General features: G+C 44.6%; 1 protein-coding gene across 2 annotated transcripts in view; it reads right to left on the bottom strand.

Annotated features, from left to right (window-relative positions):
- Positions 1-10,705: 10,705 nt before the first annotated feature.
- PKHD1 (PKHD1 ciliary IPT domain containing fibrocystin/polyductin) overlaps positions 10,706-24,841 on the bottom strand; it is a 380,982-nt gene continuing 366,846 nt past the window's right edge. For both annotated transcript variants that reach the window (XM_065587493.1, XM_065587494.1), the window contains exons 63-66: positions 23,437-23,544; positions 19,950-20,108; positions 18,431-18,574; positions 10,706-11,208 (exon numbers count right to left, since the gene is read on the bottom strand). In XM_065587493.1, the coding sequence (XP_065443565.1) occupies positions 10,859-11,208; positions 18,431-18,574; positions 19,950-20,108; positions 23,437-23,544 (761 nt within the window). In that variant the 3' untranslated portion in view covers positions 10,706-10,858. The remainder of the gene's footprint in view (positions 11,209-18,430; positions 18,575-19,949; positions 20,109-23,436; positions 23,545-24,841) is intronic.

Raw genomic sequence — 24,841 nt, 5'->3', positions numbered from 1 at the left:
TGAACATTTTCAGAATAAAGTCATATCTCAATTGTACAAACACACAACAAAATTATAGTCTCTGCCTCAAAGAGCTTTTCATGTAAGTATAAAACAAGAGACAGATAGATACAGGCAGGAGAGGAATGCAAGGAAATTGGTCAGCGTGGCAGGCAACAGCATGCTAGTCAATGAGAGGCGATAGGTAGGGTTGTGATAAGCTGTGTAAAGCCTTGAACATGAAGACAAGCAACTTATGTCTGATATGATAGAGAAGAGGGAGCCAATGGAGGGAGGCAAAGAGAAGGGTGACATGTTAAAAGCAATGGACTGGGAAAATGTTCTTTGCAGCAGCATTATGAGTGGGGCAAGAAATGCATTTATCAAGCCCAGAGGAATGGATGTTGCAGTAATGGAGATGGTGAGGGTTTTAGCTAGTGCTTCCTTGTCACCTACGCATCGGAACTCTTGGTGCTTAGCCAAAACCAACCTGATAGTAGGGGACATTTATCACGTTGTAAGTCAGGCGTAACTCCACTGAAGCCCACAGAGTTGCCAGTATAAAATCTGTGTAATTAACCTCAGAATCAGGTCTTTATTTTTTGAGGCCCAACCATCGGTAATTTCTTCCTTCTGTAGTTGGCCAATCTGTATTTTAAGGCTGAACATACGCCTGTGTTAGGTCATTGCACCATTTAGTTCATTAAGGTGGTCCATCAGTGCATGTAAAAATGGACATCAGAACCCTTTCTCTTGGCCCTAAGGATGTATTCAAATCCAACACCAGTTCATAACCAGCCAGCGGCAGACACCATATGAAGCTGAGAGAGAGGTGGCCTCGTACAATGCTACTCACGCTTTTTCATGGTGTGGAGTGTTTTTTAGAACAGAGATTCTGCCCAACTCCTGTTCCAGCATATCAATCCCACTGCTGCCGCTTCCTAGTGACAGACGAAGTGCTGGCTGCTTTCATAACTACTATTATTATTACTCAGATTGTAAGCTCTTTGGGGCAGGGACAATCATTTTCTTCTGTGTTTGTACGGGACCTGCTACAATGTGGTCCTGGTCCCTGATTGGGGCAAATAGTGGTAATTAAGGAGACAAAATAACCATAACTCCCTTTAAGGCAGCTGAAGTCACTGCCAGATCTCTAAGGGACTTGTCCCAGGTCACGTACTCTCTCTGTGCATCAGTTTCCCACCTGAAAAAGGGGATGAGAATCCTTCCTTTGTCTGGCTTGTCTATCCAGAGCAGGGACTGTCTCGCCCTGTGTGTGTATACAACCCCTAGTACAATGGGGCCCCAAATTTGGCAGAGGCCGTTAGGTGCCGCTGTAATACAAATTAATAATAATAGCAGCGCTAAGTATTTCACCGGCAAATCTTAGTAGCCGAAGGGGCGTTATGGGTGGGCAGACACAGAGGACTCTAAGGCATGAGTGAAGAGGTTTTGCTACAGGTATATATTCCTAGTTTCAAGTTCACACACCAATTGTGGATTTCTCTCCAAAAGACTACTGCAGTCTGGAAGGCCCGTGAAGTTATTTTATGCTTTGCTCTCTCCAAATCAAGACTGTCCTGTCTAGAAATCCAAGGAGGCCTTTCTCAGTCTTTATACCAATAATTCTTTCATACAGCCAACATTATTAGTCATAATGTGCAATCGGTTCTGTATTAGAATAGTACAGAAGCCCACTGGCAGTGTGAAATGACTGATCTCCTGCGTGGAGGTATCTAGAGCTCTGAGTCCCAACAGCCCTGTAGCTTGAGGCATGGGAGAATTTAAGTTGGCGAGGCGGAGGAGGGAATAGTGATATTAGGGGAGCTGGCAATTCATATGATTTGAAAGCGTTTCGGCACAGAATATACCTTTTTAATCTTGGCGCTTTGAAAATGCAACCAACTTGGCTGCATATGTTATTACTATTATTTATTTGTAGTAGCTCCCACTGGCCCGGATCTTGGTAGAGGCCACATTGTGCTAGTCACTCAACCAGCACATTGTCAGAGATGGTCTCTGCTCAGAAATGCTTACAGTCTAACAAGAAATGCCACACAAGGGATGGAGGAAGGGAGTATCTTTCCCATTTTATTAATGGGGAACCGATGCACAGAGAGATGAAATGACTCACCCAAGGTGAGTTTGTGAGAGTGGAATTGAGCTGAGATCTTCTGAGTCCCCATCCAGGGCCTTAACTGCAAAAGCATCCTTCCTCACCCGGTATTTATTATTGGTATAGCCTACCGCACTTTTCTGTGTGGAAGGCGTCTAGGACAGAGAACTTAGCTGAGCACAGGGAATCAGGAGACTTAGGTGCTTTTTGCTTATTCCTTTGGCACAGATTCCCTTTGGTGACCTTTGAGTTACTTAACTTTTCTGTGCCTCTGTTTCCTCCTCTATTATTTGGGAATAACCATCCCGTGGGACGGGAATTCTGGAATTTCATTTTGGAAAACGTCAAAATAGCATTTCAGTTCAACCTTTTCAAATCCTTGCCACTGCTCCCCGAGTGGGAAGCCAGGCAACTCAGGGAGCTTAGGATGTGAGTGTGACAGTTCTCAGCGTATCCAGGACTGAGACTCAACTTGTTTTCTCCTGTCTCCAGACCCTTATTTCCCCCAGCCTGGCCTCCACTCAAGCCCTCTCCTCCAGGCTATCCCAGCCCTATCTTTGCCTTGCAGGATAACAATACTGAAGTGTTCCTCGTGTTATCCAGGGGGGAGGGATAGCTCAGTGGTTTAAGCATTGGCCTGTTAAACCCAGGGTTGTGAGTTCAATTTTTGAGGGGGCCATTTAGAGGTCTGGGGCAAAAATCTGTCAGGGGATTGGTCCTGCTTTGAGCAGGGGGTTGGACTAGATGATCTTCTGAGGTCCCTTGCAACCCTAATATACTATGATCCAGCTACTCTCAGCAATCTCTGGGCCCCAGCAACAGCGTAGCCCTGTTTCCCAGTCTTACCGTATCTCATCACTCCTGCATAATGCACAGCACTTGAGAGCACTCGGAATAAAACAAAAGAAAGTTTCTTAAGAAAGAGCAGAGATTCCACTAGAAACAAGAGAGTGGTTACAATCTAAAACAAAATCATACAATGCAAATTAGCGGCCTACACTCATTAATAGTGACCTTTCCTATCTAACAACGTAGATCGCTTCCAACCCCCCCTCCGAAAAAGTTCAGTCTGTTGCAGAGCTGGCTGGCTTCTGAGGAACCAGGATCCAAGCTTTCATGAAACACTCCTGTTCAAGTAGCTGTCTCCTCAGTGAATGGATGCAGAGTGTCTTTCTCCACCCTGTGATATACCGAATCAGCCTTTTGTCTTTATTCCCAGGCAGGGTCCTCCCCTCACAGTCCCGCCATTCCTTTTCACTTCCAAGTGGTTTTGAAGTTTATAGTTTGTCTTTGATGGTTTTCCATTGACTTTTCTGGATTGGTACAAAGGTAGACCACTGAGCAGTACATTTTGTAATTGGCTAGCCAGAGAGGGGTGACAACGCCCTCCAGCTTGAATGGATCATCACTAAGACATGATTCCCCGGTGATTCATTTTGACTCCAAGACCACAAGGCATGATTTTCAATATAGTTACATTGTTCCTAAACTATTACACATGCTCACATCTCACAGTGATTATGAGTTCTGATAAGTTACAAGCTCTCAGTAGAGACCGTGCATGCCACCCTTCATGGATAAATACCATGAAAGTGGTGTAATGAGTTTGTCAGGTCAGAGACAGGATTGGCTTTTAAAGAACAGTGAAGACTTTGCACCACTGTGTCACTCCAAGGTTCCTAGGGCTTCCATGCTGCCCAGGAATACGGAGCCTGGAAGCCCTGAGAGCCCGTCTCTGGGGAAGTCCACCTGGCGGTCTACCGAGGAGCTGAGAACAGTTTTCTGATCGAAAACCTAAATTCACAGAAACAGCAAGGTCGGAAAGGAGATCCTCCTTTTCTGAACACACAGGCCTTAACACTGCAGCTAAAGGATTATGCTGATAGTATAGAGCTTCTGACACACAGCTGAGCATTTTCAATTCCATCCAGTAGGGAGCAGCATTGCACACACCAATTCTTTGCCGTGATTATAATGCTATTTCAAATTAAATGCATCAGAATCATCCCTGGACCTGCTACTAAGCCCCATGATGGACATGCAGCTAGAAAGTCCCGATGGACAAGACTTAAATGGGAGTTGCCATTTAAACTGCAGCTAATCATCATTGTTGGGTCTGAAAACAAGAAGAAAGCACAAGGCAGAACAGAATGAAGTATAGTATTCTTTCCCTGAAATGCACAGCTTTTTCTCTGGGATTAAAACAGGGTTTGCATTTTAAATTTTCATTTACTAAACAGAAAAATATTTTACTAGGAGGCAATGGTATTAAGGAGAAATGATTCTTCGTTTGCCCTCAGGCCTGGCAAAGACAGGATTTGATTTGCTATGTTAGCCTGGAATCTGGATTGATACACAGAGATGAGAGGAGTGTTTAATAAAATTTACATTTCATTTTCTCACTTGACACCAGTCTCCTGTCACTCACCAAGAGGAGGAAATACAACAAATAACTTTTGTCAGCACCTAGGCATGAAGAGACAGCAGTGGGAGGGGGAGCAAGAGTTGGGGGCTGGGGGGTTAGTATAATTTGTATTGTATATTGTACATATGTGTCATCTTCACTGTAGTCTGAAATTGACAAAGTGCATGGTAGGAAAAACACATTCATCCAATCACGCACAATCCATTCATGGGGATGGACAAAATGATCTACTGGGAAATGAATCAGATAACCCAGGCCCCAATCCTTCCAGCATGTGCTTCAAAGCTGGCATGTGATCATTCATATGCTTAAAGTTAAGTACGTGCTTAAATGGGTTTGTGGATCACAGCCCTAATGAACGGTGAAATTTATCATAGAATAAAATGCAGTATTGGACAAGCAATTCCAGTAATATGTAGTAATTTACTTGGATGGGTGCACCAATAATGTGAACACTGTTCGGGTCTTGGCATGATTTTCCGAAGAGCTGACAACCCATTGACTTCAGCTGGAATTGTAAGGACTCGGACCTTGTCTCTGCAGGCAGCCTGTACTAAGGAGAGGTGCCCGAGAAAACTTTCACTACTGTGGGCCAGCGTGTTGCTTTCAAGACTTCCTTCAGCAAGCAACGCTCTGGGTTTGAAAAGGAAAGGGTTTGTGGGAAATCCGCATTGCTTTGAAAAAAATTGGATTATTTTGACTAAAAAATTGCCCCTGCCCAAAACATGTTTTAGTTTTCAAAACAGAAAACAAATATTTTCCATTTCGGTTCCCCCCTCCCATTTATTGTTGTTGTTTTTTTGCTCCTTTTTCTCCCAGTGGCAAGATGAAAAAAGGAGCGGGGGGTGGGGGAGGGGGGGGGGAGATAACAAACCACAAACTAAAAACCAGAAACATTTCATTTTCCAAAACTGTTCAGCCTCTTTGTTTTGTTTTGGGAATATGTTTACACTGGCACTGAATATCCCTCATGCCACCTGAAGGGTACCTCTCCTCTGCGTGTGAAAGTGTGATTGTAGCACGGGTAGGTATACTTGTGGTAGCATTAATGGACTAGCAACCAGAGTACATACCCAGGCTCCCCTGAGGGCTTGACCTTGGGTAGCTAGCCCATGCTGAATCCCATGCCGGAATCCAAAACCATCGGGAAGCCTGGGTACATACTCTGGTTGCTAGCCTGTACTGCTGTGTCTACACTGCTGTTGCTACCCACGCTAGCTAGATTAAAGCTCATGTGGGTAGGCCAACCCATAGTACAATCACCCCTTCACTTGCAGTGTAGACGTACTAGAAGTGTCACATCTCATTTAAGCCCCAATCCAGTGAGGATTTAGGGATGTGCTCCATTTTACACCCAACGGAACTACCCAATGAGTCTTTGCAGGATCAGGGTCTTTGACTACAAGCCTGTAAAATGCCATGCATACCTCTGGCGCTGTAGAAATAATAATCATAACAAATAGTTGTATTTGTAACACAAAAGGGCAATGAACGGGTTTATAATCTCACTGATGCTGTTAGGAGAAGGGGAAGTTGAAATTTTGTTTTAGGAACACGATTCTTTCAACCCAGACTGCAATTAATTTCACTACATCCCAGTTATCTCCACTCCCTAACCAGCCTTGTCATTTTAATTTTTCACAGGCTCTCTCTCTCTCTCTTTTTTTTTTTTTCTCTCTCCACGAGTCTGTGCCTGTATCTTGGTGAAGTCTCATCAACTCTGGCCCAAAGCCGTAGGCTAATTTGTCTGGCACACAGCTCCCTCTCTGCCTCAGAAGTTAGAGGAGAAGGGAAAACCCATTGCCACAAAAGAAAACTTGCTCACAGCAGCATCTAGGGATTCTCACAGGCCAGGCATTGTGGGCTAAACTAACACACCAGTTCAGCTACCTTGTCGGTTGCAACCATGTGAGCGTTCAAGTGCTAGTGGCCACAGGGCTCCAGGTAGCTGCAGATATTTTTATTTTGCATGGGTGAGATCCTGGCCCCACTGAAACCCATGGGCATTTTGCTATTGACTTCAATGGAGCCAGGATTTCAACCCATGTCTTCCAACCCTGCTCAGAGCAGGCTGCAGTGCTTAAGGCTGGGATTGTCAAAGGAATTAACTGCCCAACTCCCATTCAAATTCAAGGGCAGGGGGTGTCTTGCTCTCTTAAGCTTAAATTTCCAAAAGAGCCTAAAACCCTGCTGGCACCTTGTCTACACTAGGGCTGCAAGAGAGGGAAAGTCCTAGTAGAGAGCAGGCCATAGGCTCTGATAACAGAATTCCCTGCAGTTGGGCCAGGAGCCTTAGCTACTTGAACCTCACTTCAGAATCGTCCTTCAACTTGACCCATCCCCTCCAGACCCAACACCTCAACTTGTGCAACATAACCACCTCCCAGCTCTCTTCTCTGGTCAGGCTGGCTTTTGCTTTCCCACTCTAAGGAAAACTTTCCTCCTCTCCGCTTCTCTCTCCCTCTGCCCACATCTTCCTCCTCCCCAGGCTTCATGAGTGGGCTTGTTTCTCCTCAGTGCTTTGGTCTTGCCTCCTCCGACTCACTCCTGCATCTTCTGCAATCTGGCATCTGTCCTCTCCGCTCCACCAAGACTGCCCTCCCAGAAGTCTCTAATTATGTTTCCTCTTCCTTCCAAGCCTAAGGTTCTCCCTCTATTCTCATTCTCCATGATGCCTTTGACACCATGGCTGGTGCTTTTCTTGAGACTACCTTTTCTTTTGGCTGCTGTGACCTTGTCCTTTCCTGGTTCTCTTTCATCCCGACAACCAGGGTCTGTTGGTGTTACAGTTACAGCAAACTTAATTCAGGCTCATGAACACCTGTTGTCACTTCTTCCCTCTCTCTGATCACCTTATGGTACCTTCTTTCCTAAAACCAAGTAATTACCCCCCTCCAGGCCTTCCTCTTTATCCAGGGTTTGCTTCCTGTTTGTAACTCACCATCTCCTTTTGCTATCACACAAGCTTAATGGGCAATGTCAGTCACTTGAGCTAACCCATAGCACTGCTGGAAATTAAGAACAACAACTCTGTGCTTAACTATGTTTTTATCCCTGCTCATTACAGCCCTTAAAGATCTAGACATGCAAGACATTATATATTCTGTTAAACAAAATATGGAATAAATACAAGAATTTTGAATTAAGGGATTAATTAAAACCCTTAAGTGTTACTGATATGTACAATTTTTCAGATAGAAGGTTGTGCTGTTCAAGTTCTGCATACTATTTATATTCAGTATTCAGATACTACTTTTGCATATTATTTGCATACATTCTGACATTTGTAATTACATACTTTTTGCACCTGCGCTGTTCAGATGTGATTTAGACACTTAGGAGTAGAGTTACTTAAGGATGGGGGGAAGGGAGAAGTATATTTATAATATGCAGAATGCTTCTTCCACCACGTCAAGGCATCTGTAATAGGCTGTGTTGGATGAGGGGAAGGCAATGGTGTCCAAATCATTGAATTTTGTCTGAATGTCTTTCCAAGTGCTAGCCTCTTGTTCAGCCCCCCAGGTCACTGGGTCCCATCCTGTTCATTTACATAGTAAGGGAGAATAATTCTGGCCACTGCAGGATTTGGGTAAAATTCTACAATCTGTGTGATGCAGGAGGCAGAAAGGATGGTCCCTTCTGGCCTTCAAATCCATGGGCCTGACCTTAGCTGGTGGGAATCTGCACTGCTCCGTTTAAGTCAGGTAAGGATCTGCCTCATTAATGGAGCTACCCTGGTTCACACCACCTGAGCATCTGTCCCGATGAAACTATGAGCCTGGGGTGGTACAGGAGCGAGTGTGGGTGAGTCTACATGTGACCGACTGTTCTCTGACCCAATCCTGGACCAGCATCCCAACATGAACATAAGGAGGCCCTGGTGCTGCTGTAAATGCCTTCTTTCAGAGGAGACATACAGGAGAGCCAGGACCACGTATGGGCCTTCCTATAAAAATAGGGCCCAGCTCTAGAATCCTAGATGACCTGGAATGAGCCTGGACAGAGTTAGTACCTGCTTCTGAGGGCTAGGTCAGGGGTTTGAGCATTGGCCTCCTAAACCCAGGGTTGTGAGTTCAATCCTTAAGGGGGCCACTTCGGAATCTCGGGCAAAAATCAGTACTTGGTCCTGCTAGTGAAGGCAGGGGCTGGACTCGATGACCTTTCAAGGTCCCTTCCAGTTCTAGGAGATAGGATATCTCCATTAATTTCTTTCTTTCTAGTTCAGGTGCTTCAATTTCCTTTATGGCTAGTGGCCATCAAAGTCCAGTAGCAACCTGGGCACTTTTAAGCCTTTTCTAGTCTCACCTACTTAAAATAATACAATGTGAGGGCCTGCATGGCCGAGCAGACAGGGAATCCATCTGGGGAGATCTCTGCTAGCCAGCACCCTCTCATGGCTGTGAAAGGTGTAACAGCATCTCTGCCTCAGTTTCCCCCCGCACACACACACACTCCACCAACAGTCATTTGACCATGTTCTGAGTGGCGTCTTCTTATAACTCCTGCCGACAGGTCATTTATAGTTTCTCCCCTTCCAGGCCAATAGCATCTGATAGACCAGGAGTCCAGTGACCCTAGCAAAGAGTTGAGAATCCCAAGCCCCCCGCAGAGTCCTTGTTAGAATATAGATATGCAGGCCTGCCTGTAAAAGCCTATACTTTAAGAATGTAGGTGTATTTTTATCACAAAGATAGTTATAGAGGTATAAAATAAAGAATTAAAATCACAAGTCTGCCTCTGTATGAGCCTTCTCTCACTAGGATAGTCTGAGGCCTTGTTCTTAGGCTAAGCAGCAGGACCAGCCATAAACTGGGAAGCGTACGGTCACGTCCTCACATTCCAAACCAGTCACATGGAAATAAGGTGGTACCGGGCTGTTAGGAAGACGATCCTGTCCTGATAGTACCCATCACCACCAGATAAGAAAGTGGTTAAAGAAAACTTAGTTTAATAGCAAGAAATCTGCCTGGCAAGAAATCACTTATCAGTGGTTGTGGTTGTGAAACCCTCATTTCTATATTGTTTTATCTTTACGGCCCCCACTTTTCTATTTTTAATCTGTCTGGTTTTCTAATTGTTTCTGTCTGCTGTATAATTAATTTTTCTAGGTGTAAGTTAATTAGGATCGTGGGATATAATTGGTTAGAGAATTATGTTACAATATGTTAGGATTGGCTAGTTAAATTTCAGTAAAATGATTAGTTAAGGAATAGCTGAGAATATTACTATATAAACTGGGGTTAAACAGGAAGTGGGTGGGAAAATTGGAATCATGCTTGCTGGAAATTAACCCCAATAAACATTGCATTGTCTGCACTTCGGCTTTCTGGTCTTTTGTTGCTTGCTGTCTGCCTGACAAGAACCAGGGAAGTGGGAGGGTGGAGGGAAAGCCCTCTAACAGTCCTGAACCCTTTAGTCCTAGGGGTTTTACTATGTCCTTTGCAGGGGATGATAGAACAGGGATCGGCATCCTTTGGCACGCGGCCCTTCAGGAAAACCCGCTGCCGGGCCGGGCCGGTTTCTTTACCTGCAGCGTCTGCAGGTTCGGCCGATTGCAGCTCCCACTGGCCGTGGTTCGCCGTCCCCAGCCAATGGGGGCTCTGGGAAGCGGCGTAGGCTGAGGGATGTGCTGGCCGCCGCTTCCCGCCGCCCCCATTGGCCTGGAATGGTGAACCGCGACCAGTGGGAGCTGCGATCGGCCGAACCTGCGGATTCTGCAGGTAAACAAACCGTCCCGGCCCGCCAACAGATTTCCCTGATGGGCCGTGTGCCAAAGGTTGCCGATCCCTGGACTAGATGATCACAAGGCTTAGAATCTATGAATCAGACCAGCCTCCCAGTTCATTATTATTATTAACAATAATGGCAGTGGCCATGATGTGGTAGGCATTTCCAAACATTCAAGAAGGGAAGGCTGCAGTCCTGAGGGGTTCACAGGGTAAGCCCCCAATTCAGCAGAGCAGCTTCTGAGTTTTAAGCCATTGCTTAAATCCATCTCTATTCAGGAAAGTACTGAAGCATATGCTTGAGCCACAATGAAGTGGTACATATGCACCTGCTTTTCTGAATAGGGATGGATTTAAGTACTTTGCTAAATCAGGGACTAAGGAGAGCAGGATAACAAACGATAGACAGATAAGATGTACTGCTTTAAACACTAAGAACATGTCTTCACTGTTAACTGTCCTAAAATGTTTGCAAGTGTCCAGTGCTAACATGTTTTTTCTGACCACACTAGTGGAAGAAGCATCTCAAGTTCCCATGTTCCAATGGATTCCCTCCCCGAAAATGTTTCATGTTGATGGTGCCACAGCTCATCCTTTCCCTTACACATCTCCTCAAGATCCCACAGCAGTCTCCTGCCTCTCTCTGTTCACATTCTGGGGCACAGGTTCCCCTCCTCCCATCTCTTTTCCACGGGTGCAAGCAAACAGCTGCTGATGGGTATCCTTCCAGTCACAGAACTCCTTGGCGCCATGCTGCTGAAGTTCCAGAGAACCCCACAGAGCTGTTCTTCCATGTAATGGACGGCTGCTGTCATGTTTCCTAGTCATGCATAAGTTCTCTCTACTCTTCCTTTTATGTTCAACAGTACTTATCTTCCGCATTGACATGGCTTTAACCGTCTGTTGATGCAACTCCTTTATCTGTCTCGCGGTGTTTCCTGGTACTCCATTTGCTTCCATATCTGCAAGAGAAAATCCCTTTATTCTTTACCTTACCAGTAGGTCTCTGTCTTTTTCTTCCCTTCCTGTTTATGTCTCTGCTCCATTCTAGAGCCTTTTGCTAACTGAAGTGTGGTGGTCACTGGAAAACGACTGTTAAAGGGAAATTGCACTTTAATTAGTAGACTCTATAACAGGGTTCTCAAACTGGGGGTCGGGATCCCTTAGGGGGTCACAAGGTTATTACATGGGGGGTCGTGAGCTGTCAACCTCCACCCCAAATCCTGCTTTGCCTCCAGCATTTATAATGGTGTTAAATATATTAAAAAGTGTTTTTAGTTTATAAGGGGGGGGTCGCACTCAGAGGCTTGCTATGTGAAAGGGGTCACCGGTAAAAAAGTTTGAGAGCCATTGCTCTTTAACAATCTTTAAACATCTATTGAATATCTATTAGTCATTTATTAACCCCTTATAAGCAAGTTCTAAAAATATATTGATATAAAACATACCAGCAAATAAATATCTCCACACTTAACACAAATTATTCATATGACAACAGTTGTTTTTCTCACATTTTATATTAAGGTGCCATTCACAAATGGCAGAGGCAACACATGGGGCGGTCACGTGTCCCCACAAAAGCTTCCAATTGTGCCCCTCCCTACTATCTACAGTTATCTGGCAGGGACCTTGGGGACTTCTTTGCCTTCCTCTGTAGCATGAGGCAAGGATTGTCTGCTGGGGTCATCTGGGCATATCCCACCCTGCCATTGCATGGGCATCGGGCGTGGTGGCACCTCGGACTCTCCTGGGCTTTGCCTGTGGCACACAACGATTTAGGTTCCTGAGGACTGAAACACTTTTTCTAACTAAAGTTGTTGGGTTCCATATAGGGGTATCTGGGTGAAATTTAATGACCTGCAATATAGAATCATAGAACTGGAAGGGACCTCGAAAGGTCATCTAGTCCAGTCCCTTGCACTCAAGGCAAGACTAATATACAGGAGGTCGGACTGTGATGCACTTTAACCAGCATGATATATCCTTAGCAAAACAACCGACCTACAGCATATGCATTTAGGGCCCCTTGGACTCTAATGTAGGTCCCACCCATGTTAGGAAAATGTGCTCTGATTGGTGCAGTTACCCTGGCACAGACCCCAAATGAAGATGTGCTACACTGACACAAAGCAAATTAAGCCACAGTAGTATAGAGGGCATTGGTCAGGGACTCGGGTATTCTAGTTCCGGCTTGGCCATAGACCTGCTGTGTGACCTTGGGCAAGTTACTTAATCTACCCTGTGCCTATCGGGAAGATAGGGATAATGGCGCTTCCCCATTTCCCAGAGCTGTCGTGAGGATGAAATCTATTTACAATGAAGGAAGCCATATAAGTACACAAATAGACAAGTATAAGACCTGGTATAGAGAGAAAACATTAGGGGTCCATACTGATGTAGTGGTGACACTGGTGCATGATCTTTTAATATAGCTAAGTCCTTATGCTGTATTTGATTTATATCAAGTTCTTTTCAGACTGGTGATGTCCTTCTCTCTTTTATGGCAAACAGGTCTTCTCAAGCAAACCCGATCTCATTTTTTGAGGGCATTACAAGTTTGGTTCATAAAGGTAACTGCGCAGATGGAATCTGACTTAGACTTTTTGTAAGATTTAGTACCGCACAACATTCTGATTAAAAAATGAGCACTATAACCTATCACTAAAGCACCTAATAAATTGATTAAGAACTGGTGAACTGACAGATCTCCAAATATAGTTGCCAACAGGGAATCGCCATCAAACGGGGTGTTTCTAGTGGGGTTCTGCAGGGATTGGTACTAGGGCTAACACTGTTCAACACTTTCATCAATAAATGGGAATAAATTTAAAATCGGTGCTGATAAAATTTGTGGGTGACACAAAGATTGGGGGAGTGGTACATAATCACAAGGATAGGGCAGTCACACAGAGTGAGCTGAATCGCTTGGAAGGGGAAATCGTTCAGACAATGCATTTTCTTTTAATACAGACAAATGCAAAGTTATACCTAGGAACAAGGAATGGAGACCATACTTAGACCAGAGGAGTGTATCCTTGAAAAAAGTGACTCTGAAAGGGATTTAGGGATCATAGTGGACCTAGCTTCCAGTGCAATAGTGTGGCAAAGCGGCTAATGAAATCCTTGGATGTATAAACAGTGGAGTAGTGAATAGGAGCAGGGAGCTGATTTTACTGCTGTATTTGGCATTGCTGAATTGGACAGTGGAATACTGCATGCCGCTCTGGTGCACACCTTAAAAAACATGTTGAAAAATTGGAGAGGGTGCAGAAAAGAGCCATAAAAATGATTCAAGGGCTGGAAAAATGCCTTCCAGTGAGAGACTCAAAAGAACTGAGTCTGTTTAACTTCTCAAAAAGAACACTGAAAGGTGACTTTGATTGCTGTTCATAGGTAACTTCATGGGGAGAAATATTGGGCACTAAAGGGCTCTTCAATCTAGCAGAGAAAGGTAAATAAAGAGTCACTGTCTGGAAGCTGAAACAAGACAAATTTAAATTAGAAATAAGGCATAATTTTTTAGCAGTGAGAGAAGACATCTCTGGATGTCTTCAGGTCCAGACTGGATGGCTTTTGGGAAATTGTGCTTTGGTCAAGCATGAGTTATTGGGCACAATACAGGTGTAATTAGGGGGAGGGATAGCTCAGTGGTTTGAGCATTGGCCTCCTAAACCCAGGGTTGTGAGTTCAATCCTTGAAGGGGCCACTTAGGGATCTGCGGCAAAATCGGTACTTGGTCCTGCTAGTGAAGGCAGGGGGCTGGACTCAATGACCTTTCAAGGTCCCTTCCAGTTCTAGGAGATAGGATATCTCCATTAATTTAATAACTAGGTGAAATTTAATGGCCTGTGTTATACAGGAGGTCAGACCAGATGATCTACTGGTCCCCTTTGGCCTAGAATCTATTGGTGTACCCACCATCATCAACAGTATTGTCGCACTGCCTAAGGCCCCAGTACCATTGTGTTGGGCCCTGTACAAATATATAACAAAGGGATGGTCTCTACCCAGAAGATGTTGTAATCTAAGTCGTATTCATGATCACAGAAATAATAATAAAGATCCCAAACATCTCATTGGATTAGAAATATGGGATTTCTTCACAGGGAAAAAAATGGAAGGGAGAAACTAAACAAAAATGACTGTAGCTTTGATTGTCTCTCGCTCCAAAACCAACATTATTTTAAATAAGGGGAAATCAAACATTAGGCATTTCAAGTCACACACATTAAATTCGCTTAAGATATTGTTATCCTTGTTTAGATTTGAACATATCGGGGAATCTCTTTGTCTTGCAACAATTCCTAAAAGACTGTAAGTGGCTGGATTTCCTTTTTCTGACAAAAATCTCTCCATGAATTATTTACACGATGGCTCCAATCAACACTGTTCCTGTCAGCCTCCCCAGCCGAAATGAAAGTTCACTATGTAAAGGTGCCAAGGGAATATGGCAGCCTCCCACTGCGAGTTTATAGACAGAACTAAGTCAGCACACATTATGTGTCAGAGCCGACATCAGACGGAATCAGATCCTTTGATCTCAGACCTCCACAGGAAGCTTAGATCTCAGACAAATTAGATAAAAAATGAATTTATATGTATCCTAAGGCACACAGTTGAATGCTGTATTTTGGAGAAGTGTGGCAAATATCAAAACATATAAACTGCAGCATTTCCTCTCTCTCTCTCCCTCTGCTTTTGTGATGGACGCTAATTAAAATAAGACGACGAAACTCAAACTAGCCTCTTATGCAATCCACAACATTTAGGGGAGGAGGCGGAAAAAATACCCAGTGCCAGAATTCGTGTGTGGATCAGTCAGGGTTCCAGGACGGGCTGAGAAATGGACTCAGATCTTTGCTCTTACCAGGCGACAGCTGGAGGAGCCCATCCAAGTTTGTAAAGGTGGAAGCCAATACTTTTTGCTGTTTGGTGGAGCCCGGTGCCCGCTGCACGGCCCTAAAGGTATCTGCTTTGGCTGTGACCTCAGAGGGAGTTGTGTTTGATCAGTAAATCATTATGAGAAAAGATTACTCTGCCCCCCCCACCCCCCCAAAAAAAAATGCTAGAGGAGCAAAACAAGGAAAAACAGGGGAATGGGACTGCTTTTTGACTTGTGGTTTTATATAGCTGGTCAAAACATGCAACCGTGAAAAGGCCTACAGAAAAGGGACATCAATGAATGTGTCTGGCATGGACAGTATGAAAACGTGCCCGGACTGACTCAGAAGTATGCATGATGCATATTAGAATAATCATCCCCAAATTAACTTACCTTGGTAACAATGGCTTTCATCCTGAAAGCTCCTAGAGTGCTTTATGATTAGTGTATACTAACTATGCTATGCATATGTTCTATTATTGTTAATCACTTAGGCCTGGTCTATACTGGGGGGGGGGGGGGGTCGATCTAAGTTACACAACTTCAGCTATGTGAATAATGTAGCTGATGTTGACGTACTTAGATCGACTTACCGTGGTGTCTTCACTACTGTGAGTCGACTGCTGCCGCTCCCTTGTCGACTCTGCCTGTGCCTCTTGCCCTGGTGGAGTACAGGAGTCGACGGGAGAGTGCTCGGGAATCGATTTATCGCATCTAGTCTAGACGCAATAAATCGATCCCCGCTGGATCGATCGCTGCCCGTGGATCCGGCCGGTAGTGAAGACGTACCCTTATATTGCAGTAGCATCTAGCAGCATGAAAAGGCTGAGGCCTGCTTGTCCTATGCTCTTTATGAAACTGACATTGACAAAACTGACACTGAATTGAATGGGGTCAGGATTTCACCCATAAATTCTACAGACACTTAAAAACTGAACCACACATTTACTCTCCAGGTCAGAGAGAGAATTCATACAGTAAATAGCAGTCCCTGTCCCAGTCTAAATGACAAAGGGTGAAATCACGGCTATGGTTGGGCAAATTACTGATATTTTTAGTTCACTGGCAATTTTGAAAAAAGGTCACCAAAAATCTGTTTTGGGTCAGGCTGAAAATAAATTTAAAAAAAAAAAATCAGCAAACTGAAAAGCTGAGAAAAAAAATTGTTTGGGGTCAAACAAAATCTTTCATTTTGATTTTGACCGTTTAAAAATGTTTTTGAATTTAAAAAAAAATAAAAGTAAAGGAAATATTTTAAAAACTCAAAGCGTTTTGTCAATGTTGAAATCAAATGTTGAAGGTTGCATACATTGTTTTTGTTTCCTAAACAAACTGGTGAAACTGACACATATTTGTGAAACATTTTATTGTCACCTAATCTTCATTTTTCCACCCCAAAAAAAGTTTTGGTAAAAAATGTTTTGCCCTGCCCTTATCCTGGGCCCATAAACTAGCGGTGTGCACAATTCCTAGCCAATCAGCAGTAGCATCAGTCATAGTAATCTCAAACATCCAGCTATTGGTAAAACTGGTAAAAACACCTAAGTGACTTAGAAGCCTACATCCCAGATTCAAAAGCAATTTAGGGCATGTGCACACTTCAACTGGGGATGTAATTCCCAGCACAGAGACATACTCACTCTAGGTCTGATCAAACTAGTATTGTAAAAACAGACTGTAGAGGGGGTGGCTCGAGCAGCAGGAAGGACCAGCCATCCCGAATATATACCTGTCCGAGGTGCTAGGCCCGTACTCGCACTTCTAGCCCCTCCCGCTGCTTGCACAGCGGCAGCTACACTTCTGTTTTTAGCACGCTGGGTTGATCAGAGCTAATGCAGGTCTGTATCCTTGATCAGGGAATTATATTTCCAGCCGGAAGTGTAGATGTACCCGTCAGCACTTAGGAGCCCAAGTCCCATTGATTTTAATGAGATTTAGGAACCTAAGGGCTAGATTCACAAAAGGCACTTAGGTTTCAGAGCGGTAGCCGGGTTAGTCTGCATCAGCAAAAACAACGAGGAGTCCTTGTGGCACCTTAGAGACTAACACATTTATTTGGGCATAAGCTTTCGTGGGCTAAAACCCACTTCATCAGATGCATGGAGTGGAAAATACAGTAGGCAGGTATAAATACACAGCACATGAAAAGATGGGAGTTGCCTTACCAAGTGCGGGGGGGGTCAGTGCTAACGAGGCCAATTCAATTAGGGTGGATGTGGCAACTTTTAGGCACGTTGCTACCTAGTAGAATTCAGAACCCTGGGTTAGGTGTCCAAGCTCCCTACACAGTGCATGGGGAGAGATACACACCTGAGAATGGGATTCACAAAAGCCAGCATGCTGAGCGGGGAGCCATCTAAACCAACCAATAGAAAATACTGAGCAGAGAGTGTTGCCTAAGCACCATCCCTCAAAGGGAGTTGGCACTGTAATCTCTTTGGGGCAGGGATTGCCACAATGTTTGTAATTTGTAAGCGCTGAGCACATTGACGGTGCCAAACAGAGTATAAACAATAATGATATTTAGATCCAGGGTGACATTTTTCAGGCAGGCTTATTTTTGATTTGTAAATGGAACAAATTTGGTCTGGATTATTTGAGAGGGAATAAACATACTATGGTGATGGAAGTCATCAAAGTACCAAGACAGAAGGAACCCCACAACGTCATTGTTACAGTTGCCATTTTGCCTATAGTCTCACTTCAAAGTGACCACTTGCAATTGCTTTTCTGGAACACGGTGCCCATCGGGACTATCTGTTGCCAATATAGGCTGATTCTGTCACTCACATGTCAGTTTTGCCAATAACAAACAGATATGATCTGAAAACACACACAACAGATTGTTTGAGCAAATAAGCCATTTTTACATGGCCTTTTTTCTGACTATAACCATATTTAAGCAACGTTTTCTCTTCAATTTTGGAAGAGATGCTCGGAAACTGAGGATTTAAATAAAAAACAAAAAAACCTGTATGGGTTAAACCTTGGCTTTATTGAAATCAGTGGCAAAACTGACACTGGGTGAAATCCTGACACCGTTCAATTCATAACTTCTATAGACATTTAAAAATTGAACCACACATTTACTCTCCTGGACATTTTTCAGTTCAGAGAGAGAATTCATTTGTAGTAATCAGCTCTAGTGGCGCAAGTGATTCATCTATCTATCTAGGCGAGATCCTTAACCTGCAAAATTATAACTTCAATCTACACAAGCTCATAGCTTGTAAGGTGCGTGAAGATCTTTTGGGTTGAAAGGGGCTTTAGAAATGTGAGTTATTCTCATTCTGCAGGCTCACCTCCTTCTATCCCAGCAATGTCTCTTTTGTTCTCTTCCCGGGCATGGTGCAGATTGGCACGAGTTGAACGCTGCTGTGGCGGGATCTGGGAGGATTTCATATTGCTCTTTGCTTGTGGTACATTAGCCTGTTCAATCTTTGTTTCTGTATTGAAATAAACAGTTACATCATTCTTAGTCCATTCAGGGCTCAGAGCCAGATACTGTATTACTTTAAGAAACAATCTATTGCTTGTGAATTGGCATCTAATCTTGTGTGCGTTCTCTCTGCCCAAAAGGGGGAGGCTTATTTTATGATTACACTTCATTGCATTTTACCTTTAGGGATCACATTTCTTCACTTCAGCAAAACTCTGTCTTCAGATCCTCACGATATACATTGGGCATCGTTAGAAACTCAGGCTGGTCACAGCCAAGACAACTACACAGTGCAACTCAGGAGTGAGGCTTTAAACCATTTTTGGGCTTCCCCATTCCTGAGCTATTTGCATACTGGAGTCGTTCCCCAGCATAGGTTAGCACACTTTGAAGGTGCTCAAATTACGCCATCTGACTGTGAGGGCAACTGGGGATTGCTGGCCTGCAGAAAAGTCCTGACCATGCTCTGTTTCTTTCCAGCCATTCCTCTTACACTGGCAACTCTAGACCTGAGGATATTTCTGCTCTGGGGCACTCCTCCTGAAGCTATGCCAGTTTTAGGGCCACAAGGTAGAAAGCATCCTTAAGTTATAACCTGGGCCTTTATATTTGCCACATCACATTGAGTTGCCTCATTATTTCCTATTCTAAATACAGGGGAAATACAGGGGCCAAGATTTAAAAAAAAAAAAAAACAGGAGCCTAAAATTAGGTTTCTAAATCCTGATTTAGACACCTAGATAAGTGACCTGGAATTTCAAAGGTGCTGAGCTCCCACTGACTTCAGTACCATTGCTCCAGTACAAGGGAGAGGAGAATATGGCCTGATCTTTTTAAAATAGCCCAGTTTGGATAAAAAGGAAGTTACAACGTGCAATTGAGCTGTAGGGTGCTCTGCTTGGATGCCCTGTACTTAAGGCACTGGGCTGCGATTCAGGAGACCTGTGTTCAATTCCTGGCTATACTCCCTGCATGACATCTTGGAAATATGACTTTCCAAAGTGCTCAGCAGTTACCACTGATGACAGTTTTGGCACCATTGAAAACCTGTCTATTACTCTCTGTGTGCCTCAGCTGCCCATCTGGAGAGTGGGGATCATAATGCTTCCTTTTTCAGTTATTGTCAACTCTTTGGGGCAAGGACTAGCTGTCTTATTATGTGTATGAACAGTGCCTAGCACAATAAGACCACGATCTCTGCTGGAGTCAGCTGAGTTCCACTGAGTCAGACCCAATGTGTACAGGAGATATGAACAATGTCAATAATACCAGCCCAGCCTGCCTTACCATTATTACGGAACTCTGTAAGGGTCACTCTTTAGACTCCAGTGAAATGGGAGAGACTCTGCAGATGGAGAGCTCTCCTGGGGATTCCCACTTACTGAAACTTTTGCTTTTCTTGGACCAGCAGAATACAAGAAGACCCATAACTAGCACTGAAGCCACTGAGCCCAGCACAGCAGCAAGGACCGTGATGGATTTCTCTCCCTTGGGGATAGGGAAGATGGTAAATGGCTGGGACTCAACAGTGAGGTCAGCACCTGAGAGAGGAAAATGTGTCAGATTATTACAACATTTAGGAAACATGTTTCATAGCCAGAACACCTGGTTATGGCCACTAACACAGGAACTGATGTTTGAAAATACATTCATGAAAGGGCCTAAATCACAGCCCAATGAAGTCAATGGGAGTTTTTCCATTGACTTCCACAGGCCCCGGATCAGGCCCAAACGGAACATGTAACCAAACCTTTCTTGAACTGATAAAACTGCTAGATTAAAGGCATGAACTATTGCTATCGGTTCCCGACCAGCTATCTGAGTGCCGATCATTGGAAATTCGAAATTGTTCTCGGATATCAGACTTAAAGCCATGATCCAGCAAAAGGCACTTTGAGAATGTCTTCAACAGAACTATTCACGTCTTTAAAGTTGAGCACATGCTCTGCTGGACTGGGCCTAAAGTGCTGTTAATCTTCTCCACAGTGTTGGTTAAAAAATTATAAATAAGCAGTAGGAATATCATTACTATTACTAGTGCAACTATTAACTGTCACATATTGTACACATTGTATATAACACCCTTTGTCCAAAGCTACCACATCATTCTATAAACTGATTAGGAATCACTTCACCCACCATTTAAATGCAGCATTTCTTTGGTGTATACAATAACGCTGCGCAAGAATATGAAACAGAATGTGAAGATCACAGTTGAAAACTACACAAGCAAAACTGGGGGGTGGACAGAAAGTAATCTCCTGGTTGAAATTTAGCCAGATCACCTGGGCCAAGACACCCCTGTTATAACCTGATTTTGTCATCAATCCCAAATCCGCAATTCTGTTAACTTTAATGGAGATTTGTTTAATGTACTTGTCTGAGTTATATTTTCAGTACAAATGTCTAAGAGGCTTATTTGCTGATTTATTTAAAAAAACACAAACATTGGCAGATGGGGACATGAAAGCAGGTATAGTACCTGAAACTACTTTTATTTGAACTTGACTAGATTTCAACCTGCCCTTGTCCCTTTAAACAAACTCAGGCTCCACTGGAACAATGTGGCAAGCAAATCGCAACTGACCAGAAGTGGCGTGCAGACATTTAAACATAGGGACTTTTAGTAATAGTGGATCAAGGTTTCTCAAGGTAAATCTACACTACAATTAAAAACTCATGGCTGGTCCATCCCAGCTGACTCGGGCTCATAGGGCGGAAGTTAAGGGGCTGTTTAATTGCAATGGAGACGTTCGGCCCAAGTTCTAGGAACCTGGCAATTGGAGATTGCCAGGTTCGTAAAGCGCAAGGTGGGAGTATCCCAGAGCTTGGGCTGCAGCCTGAGCCCGAATGTCTACACCACAATTAAACAGCCCATTAGCCTCAGCCCCACGAGCCGGAGTCAGCTGGCAGAGGCCAGCCATGGGTGACTGAAGTGTAGACATATCCTCAGACATCTAGGACTCAAATGAAACCAGAATTTAAGGGCTGGATCCAACTCCTATTGAAGTCAATCGTAAGATTCTCATTGACTTAAAAGGGAGTTGGATCAAGCTCATATAGATCCATATCACTACAGGGAATGATACCCAGAAGCAAACAGCAAGCCTATGCAACACTGGGTATGTCTGCTTTGCAATCACAGAGCTGACTGCAGTGGCTGGCATACTCGTGCTAGCTTTAATCTAGTTAGCATGGCTAAAAATAACAGTGAAGACACAGCAGGGCAGTCTTCAGCACGGGCTGTACAAGCCTCTGGGGACCTACTTGCATTGCCAGCCTGCACTGAAGCATACTGCTACACCTTCGCTGCTATTTTAGCTGTGCTAGTTAGATTAAAGCGAATGCGCGTCTGCCAGCCTGTGCCGCGATCCCACCTCTGATTGCAGTGCAGACATACTCACCCGTGGAAATAATCTGCTCCCTCCAACCAATGCCACTATTCAGTTGGGGCCTCCACATTTAGCACCAGCTGCATCTTCAAGGATAACCCCATCTAGGAATCCAAAAGGGAGGTCACAGGGGCATGAATAATTACGGCAGGCTGCGCATGCAAAACTAATGATAGAATTTGATCCCAAGTGCCTGGGAAATTACTTTTTTTGTTTGTTTATCATAGATGCCAAGAAAGCATCTGCTATAAATGTCCAGCATGCAGTACACTCTCCAACACAGTTCCCACTGAAGGAGATTTAAAAGGCAGAATTATCTATGTTACTCAGAGTGTATTTTTTATGATGTATGTTAAAAATGTACAGTATTCTGGTTTAAATTAGTCAAAGATCATGCAAAATGAAACAGCTTTTCATGCTGCTGTCTGAAAAGATCTCTCAGCACAGTCCTTATTAGCTAAAAGTGTAACAAAAGGGATCCAGGTTTGACCTTCATTTAATGGGAAGATCTTCTAACTTCACTGCAGTAGCTTTTGCAGTGAATTTGCAACATACCACACTTCCAGTTTACGGGCCAGAGCCTGCTGGGAGCTGAGTTCCTCCTGATGCCAGTGGGAGTGCAAGCAGTGGGAGCTGAGGTTCCCAGGAACTTGCAGGAATGTACCCCACAGCAGAGCCCAAATGCTCACAGTTTAAGGGGACATAGGTATTTTATGCACCACAATTTAGTCTTTCTAAAACTGGGGCCATTACACACCTGAGATGTTTAGACACTAATTTGTGAGTTCTTAACATTTCAGTGAAATATTCCAGGCTACCACAGAGCTGGATTAAGGCAATCCAAGGTCCTAGCCACACGATCACATGGGTTCCCCATGGTTCTGCCTCTACCCCGTGGCCTGCGCCCCTCCCAGCAGAAACTCTTCCCTCAGGACCAACCAGGGTGCAACAGCTTCAGTGGGTGGACTGGGCCATCTGCACTCTCCTCTTCCTGCCACGAACACAGACTCCTCTGCTAGATGGTGCTGGCAAGCCCCCCGCCCCCCAGAAGAGCGGGTCTTGGAGTTAACACTGCACCGAGAGGGATGGGGCAGTTCAGAGCTCTTGTTTCAGGCTCTCTGCAATCTCAGACAGACAACACTGCGTTGGCTTCACTTAAGTCAGGTTTCCAAGCTTTTCTTCACAACCATCAGGACAAGAGACCTATTTTTAAAAAAAATGAAGGCTCAGAGTCTGATATAATCACATGACTCCAGATTGTGGGGCCCTAGGCTCAGACTTGTAGGGCCTAAGCCTGAATCAAGCTTTCGACTGCCAGTCTCGCTCCCTGACTATTGTGTTCCAGTACATTGGGAGGTGAAATCAGTGCTTTGAGATATGCATATACATTGATCTCATTCCTTCCTGTGTTGCCTTCGGATGCTTTTAAAGACTTTTCCATAGCAAGAACAATGTGGAGATATATCATGGACCTTACCTGGAGGTGAAATAACAGTGAAAATGAGGTACCAGTTTGAGCCTGAATTGGAGATTGCCAGGTTCGTAAAGCTAGCCCGTCCATCTCGAACCTCTACTCTGGTGTGCCCTGAACAGCAAAACACAAGGACACTGGGAGTTAACAACCTTCTGCTGAATATCACCAAAAGCAAGCTCCTAGATCGCAAAGAAAACTCAACAGGCCAGATCTTCAACTTTTGCAGATCTGCACAGCTTCTACGACTTTAACGGCGCTACCCCAATATACACTAGCTGAGGGGGTGGCCCCATGATCTCTGACACGAGTAACAGGCCTACGTTGTAAAATTCAGAACCAGGTCCGAGTTGCCCAAGAGTTCAGAGCAGACCAGATCTAGGGTCATGGCTTAGTTCACTATAGAGATAGGACCCACCTATGAAGCTCCATTTCAGGAAGATAGGAAGTATGGGCCATTGATTAAGGTGTTAGGCTGGGGCCAGGGAGACCTGAATTCAATGTCCTACTTTACTACAGACTTCCTGTGTGACCTTGGAAAAGTCACTTAGTTCCCCATCTATAAAATGAGGACAACCGCACTGCCCTGCTTTGCAAGAATGGTATAAGAATAAATCCACTAAAGAAAGTGAGGTACTATGGTAGTGGGGGACAGATAGACAGATAAGTACCTTAGACAGATCCAGAGTAGCAGCCGTGTTAGTCTGTATCCGCAAAAAGAACAGGAGTACTTGTGGCACCTTAGAGACTAACAAATTTATTAGAGCATAAGCTTTCGTGGACTACAGCCCACTTCTTCGGATGCATATAGAATGGAACATTATATGCATCCGAAGAAGTGGGCTGTAGTCCACGAAAGCTTATGCTCTAATAAATTTGTTAGTCTCTAAGGTGCCACAAGTACTCCTGTTCTTTAGACAGATCCAGTACCTCATTTTCCCAGAACTGGGGGCTGCTTGTATGCAATGATTTGGTTTGATACAGCTCTAGTGATATCTGAATCTGAGAAGAATGATGCCACGGGCACTGGAGCTCTGAGGGGATTTTTAGTGGGATGTTGATTGTTATCCAAGCCAGCCTCCAAGAAGCAGCAGCAGTTTATTGTTTTAACCCAGAGGTGGGAAAACTACGGCCCGCGGGCCACATCAGGCCCGCGGGACCGTCCTGCCCAGTCCCAGAGCTCCTGGCTTGGGAGCCTAGCCCCTAGCCCCTCCCCCGCTATTCCCCCTCCTCCACAGCCTCAGCTCACTGCGCCGCCGGCACAATGCTCTGGGCGGCGGGGCTGTGAGCTCCTGGGGCAGCGCAGCTGCAGAGTCCGGCCCCTGACCCAGTCGCTGTGCTGTGTGGCGGCGGCGTGGCTTGGCTCCAGCCAGGCGGCGCAGCTGTAGCGCCACCGGTGCTCCAGACAGCG

The sequence above is a fragment of the Chrysemys picta genome, chromosome 3 (genome assembly GCF_011386835.1).
Source record: "Chrysemys picta bellii isolate R12L10 chromosome 3, ASM1138683v2, whole genome shotgun sequence".
Classification (NCBI taxonomy): Eukaryota; Metazoa; Chordata; order Testudines; family Emydidae; genus Chrysemys; species Chrysemys picta.
The sequence above is the reverse complement of the archived record's forward strand: the minus strand, read 5'-3'. Positions and strand labels throughout refer to the sequence as shown.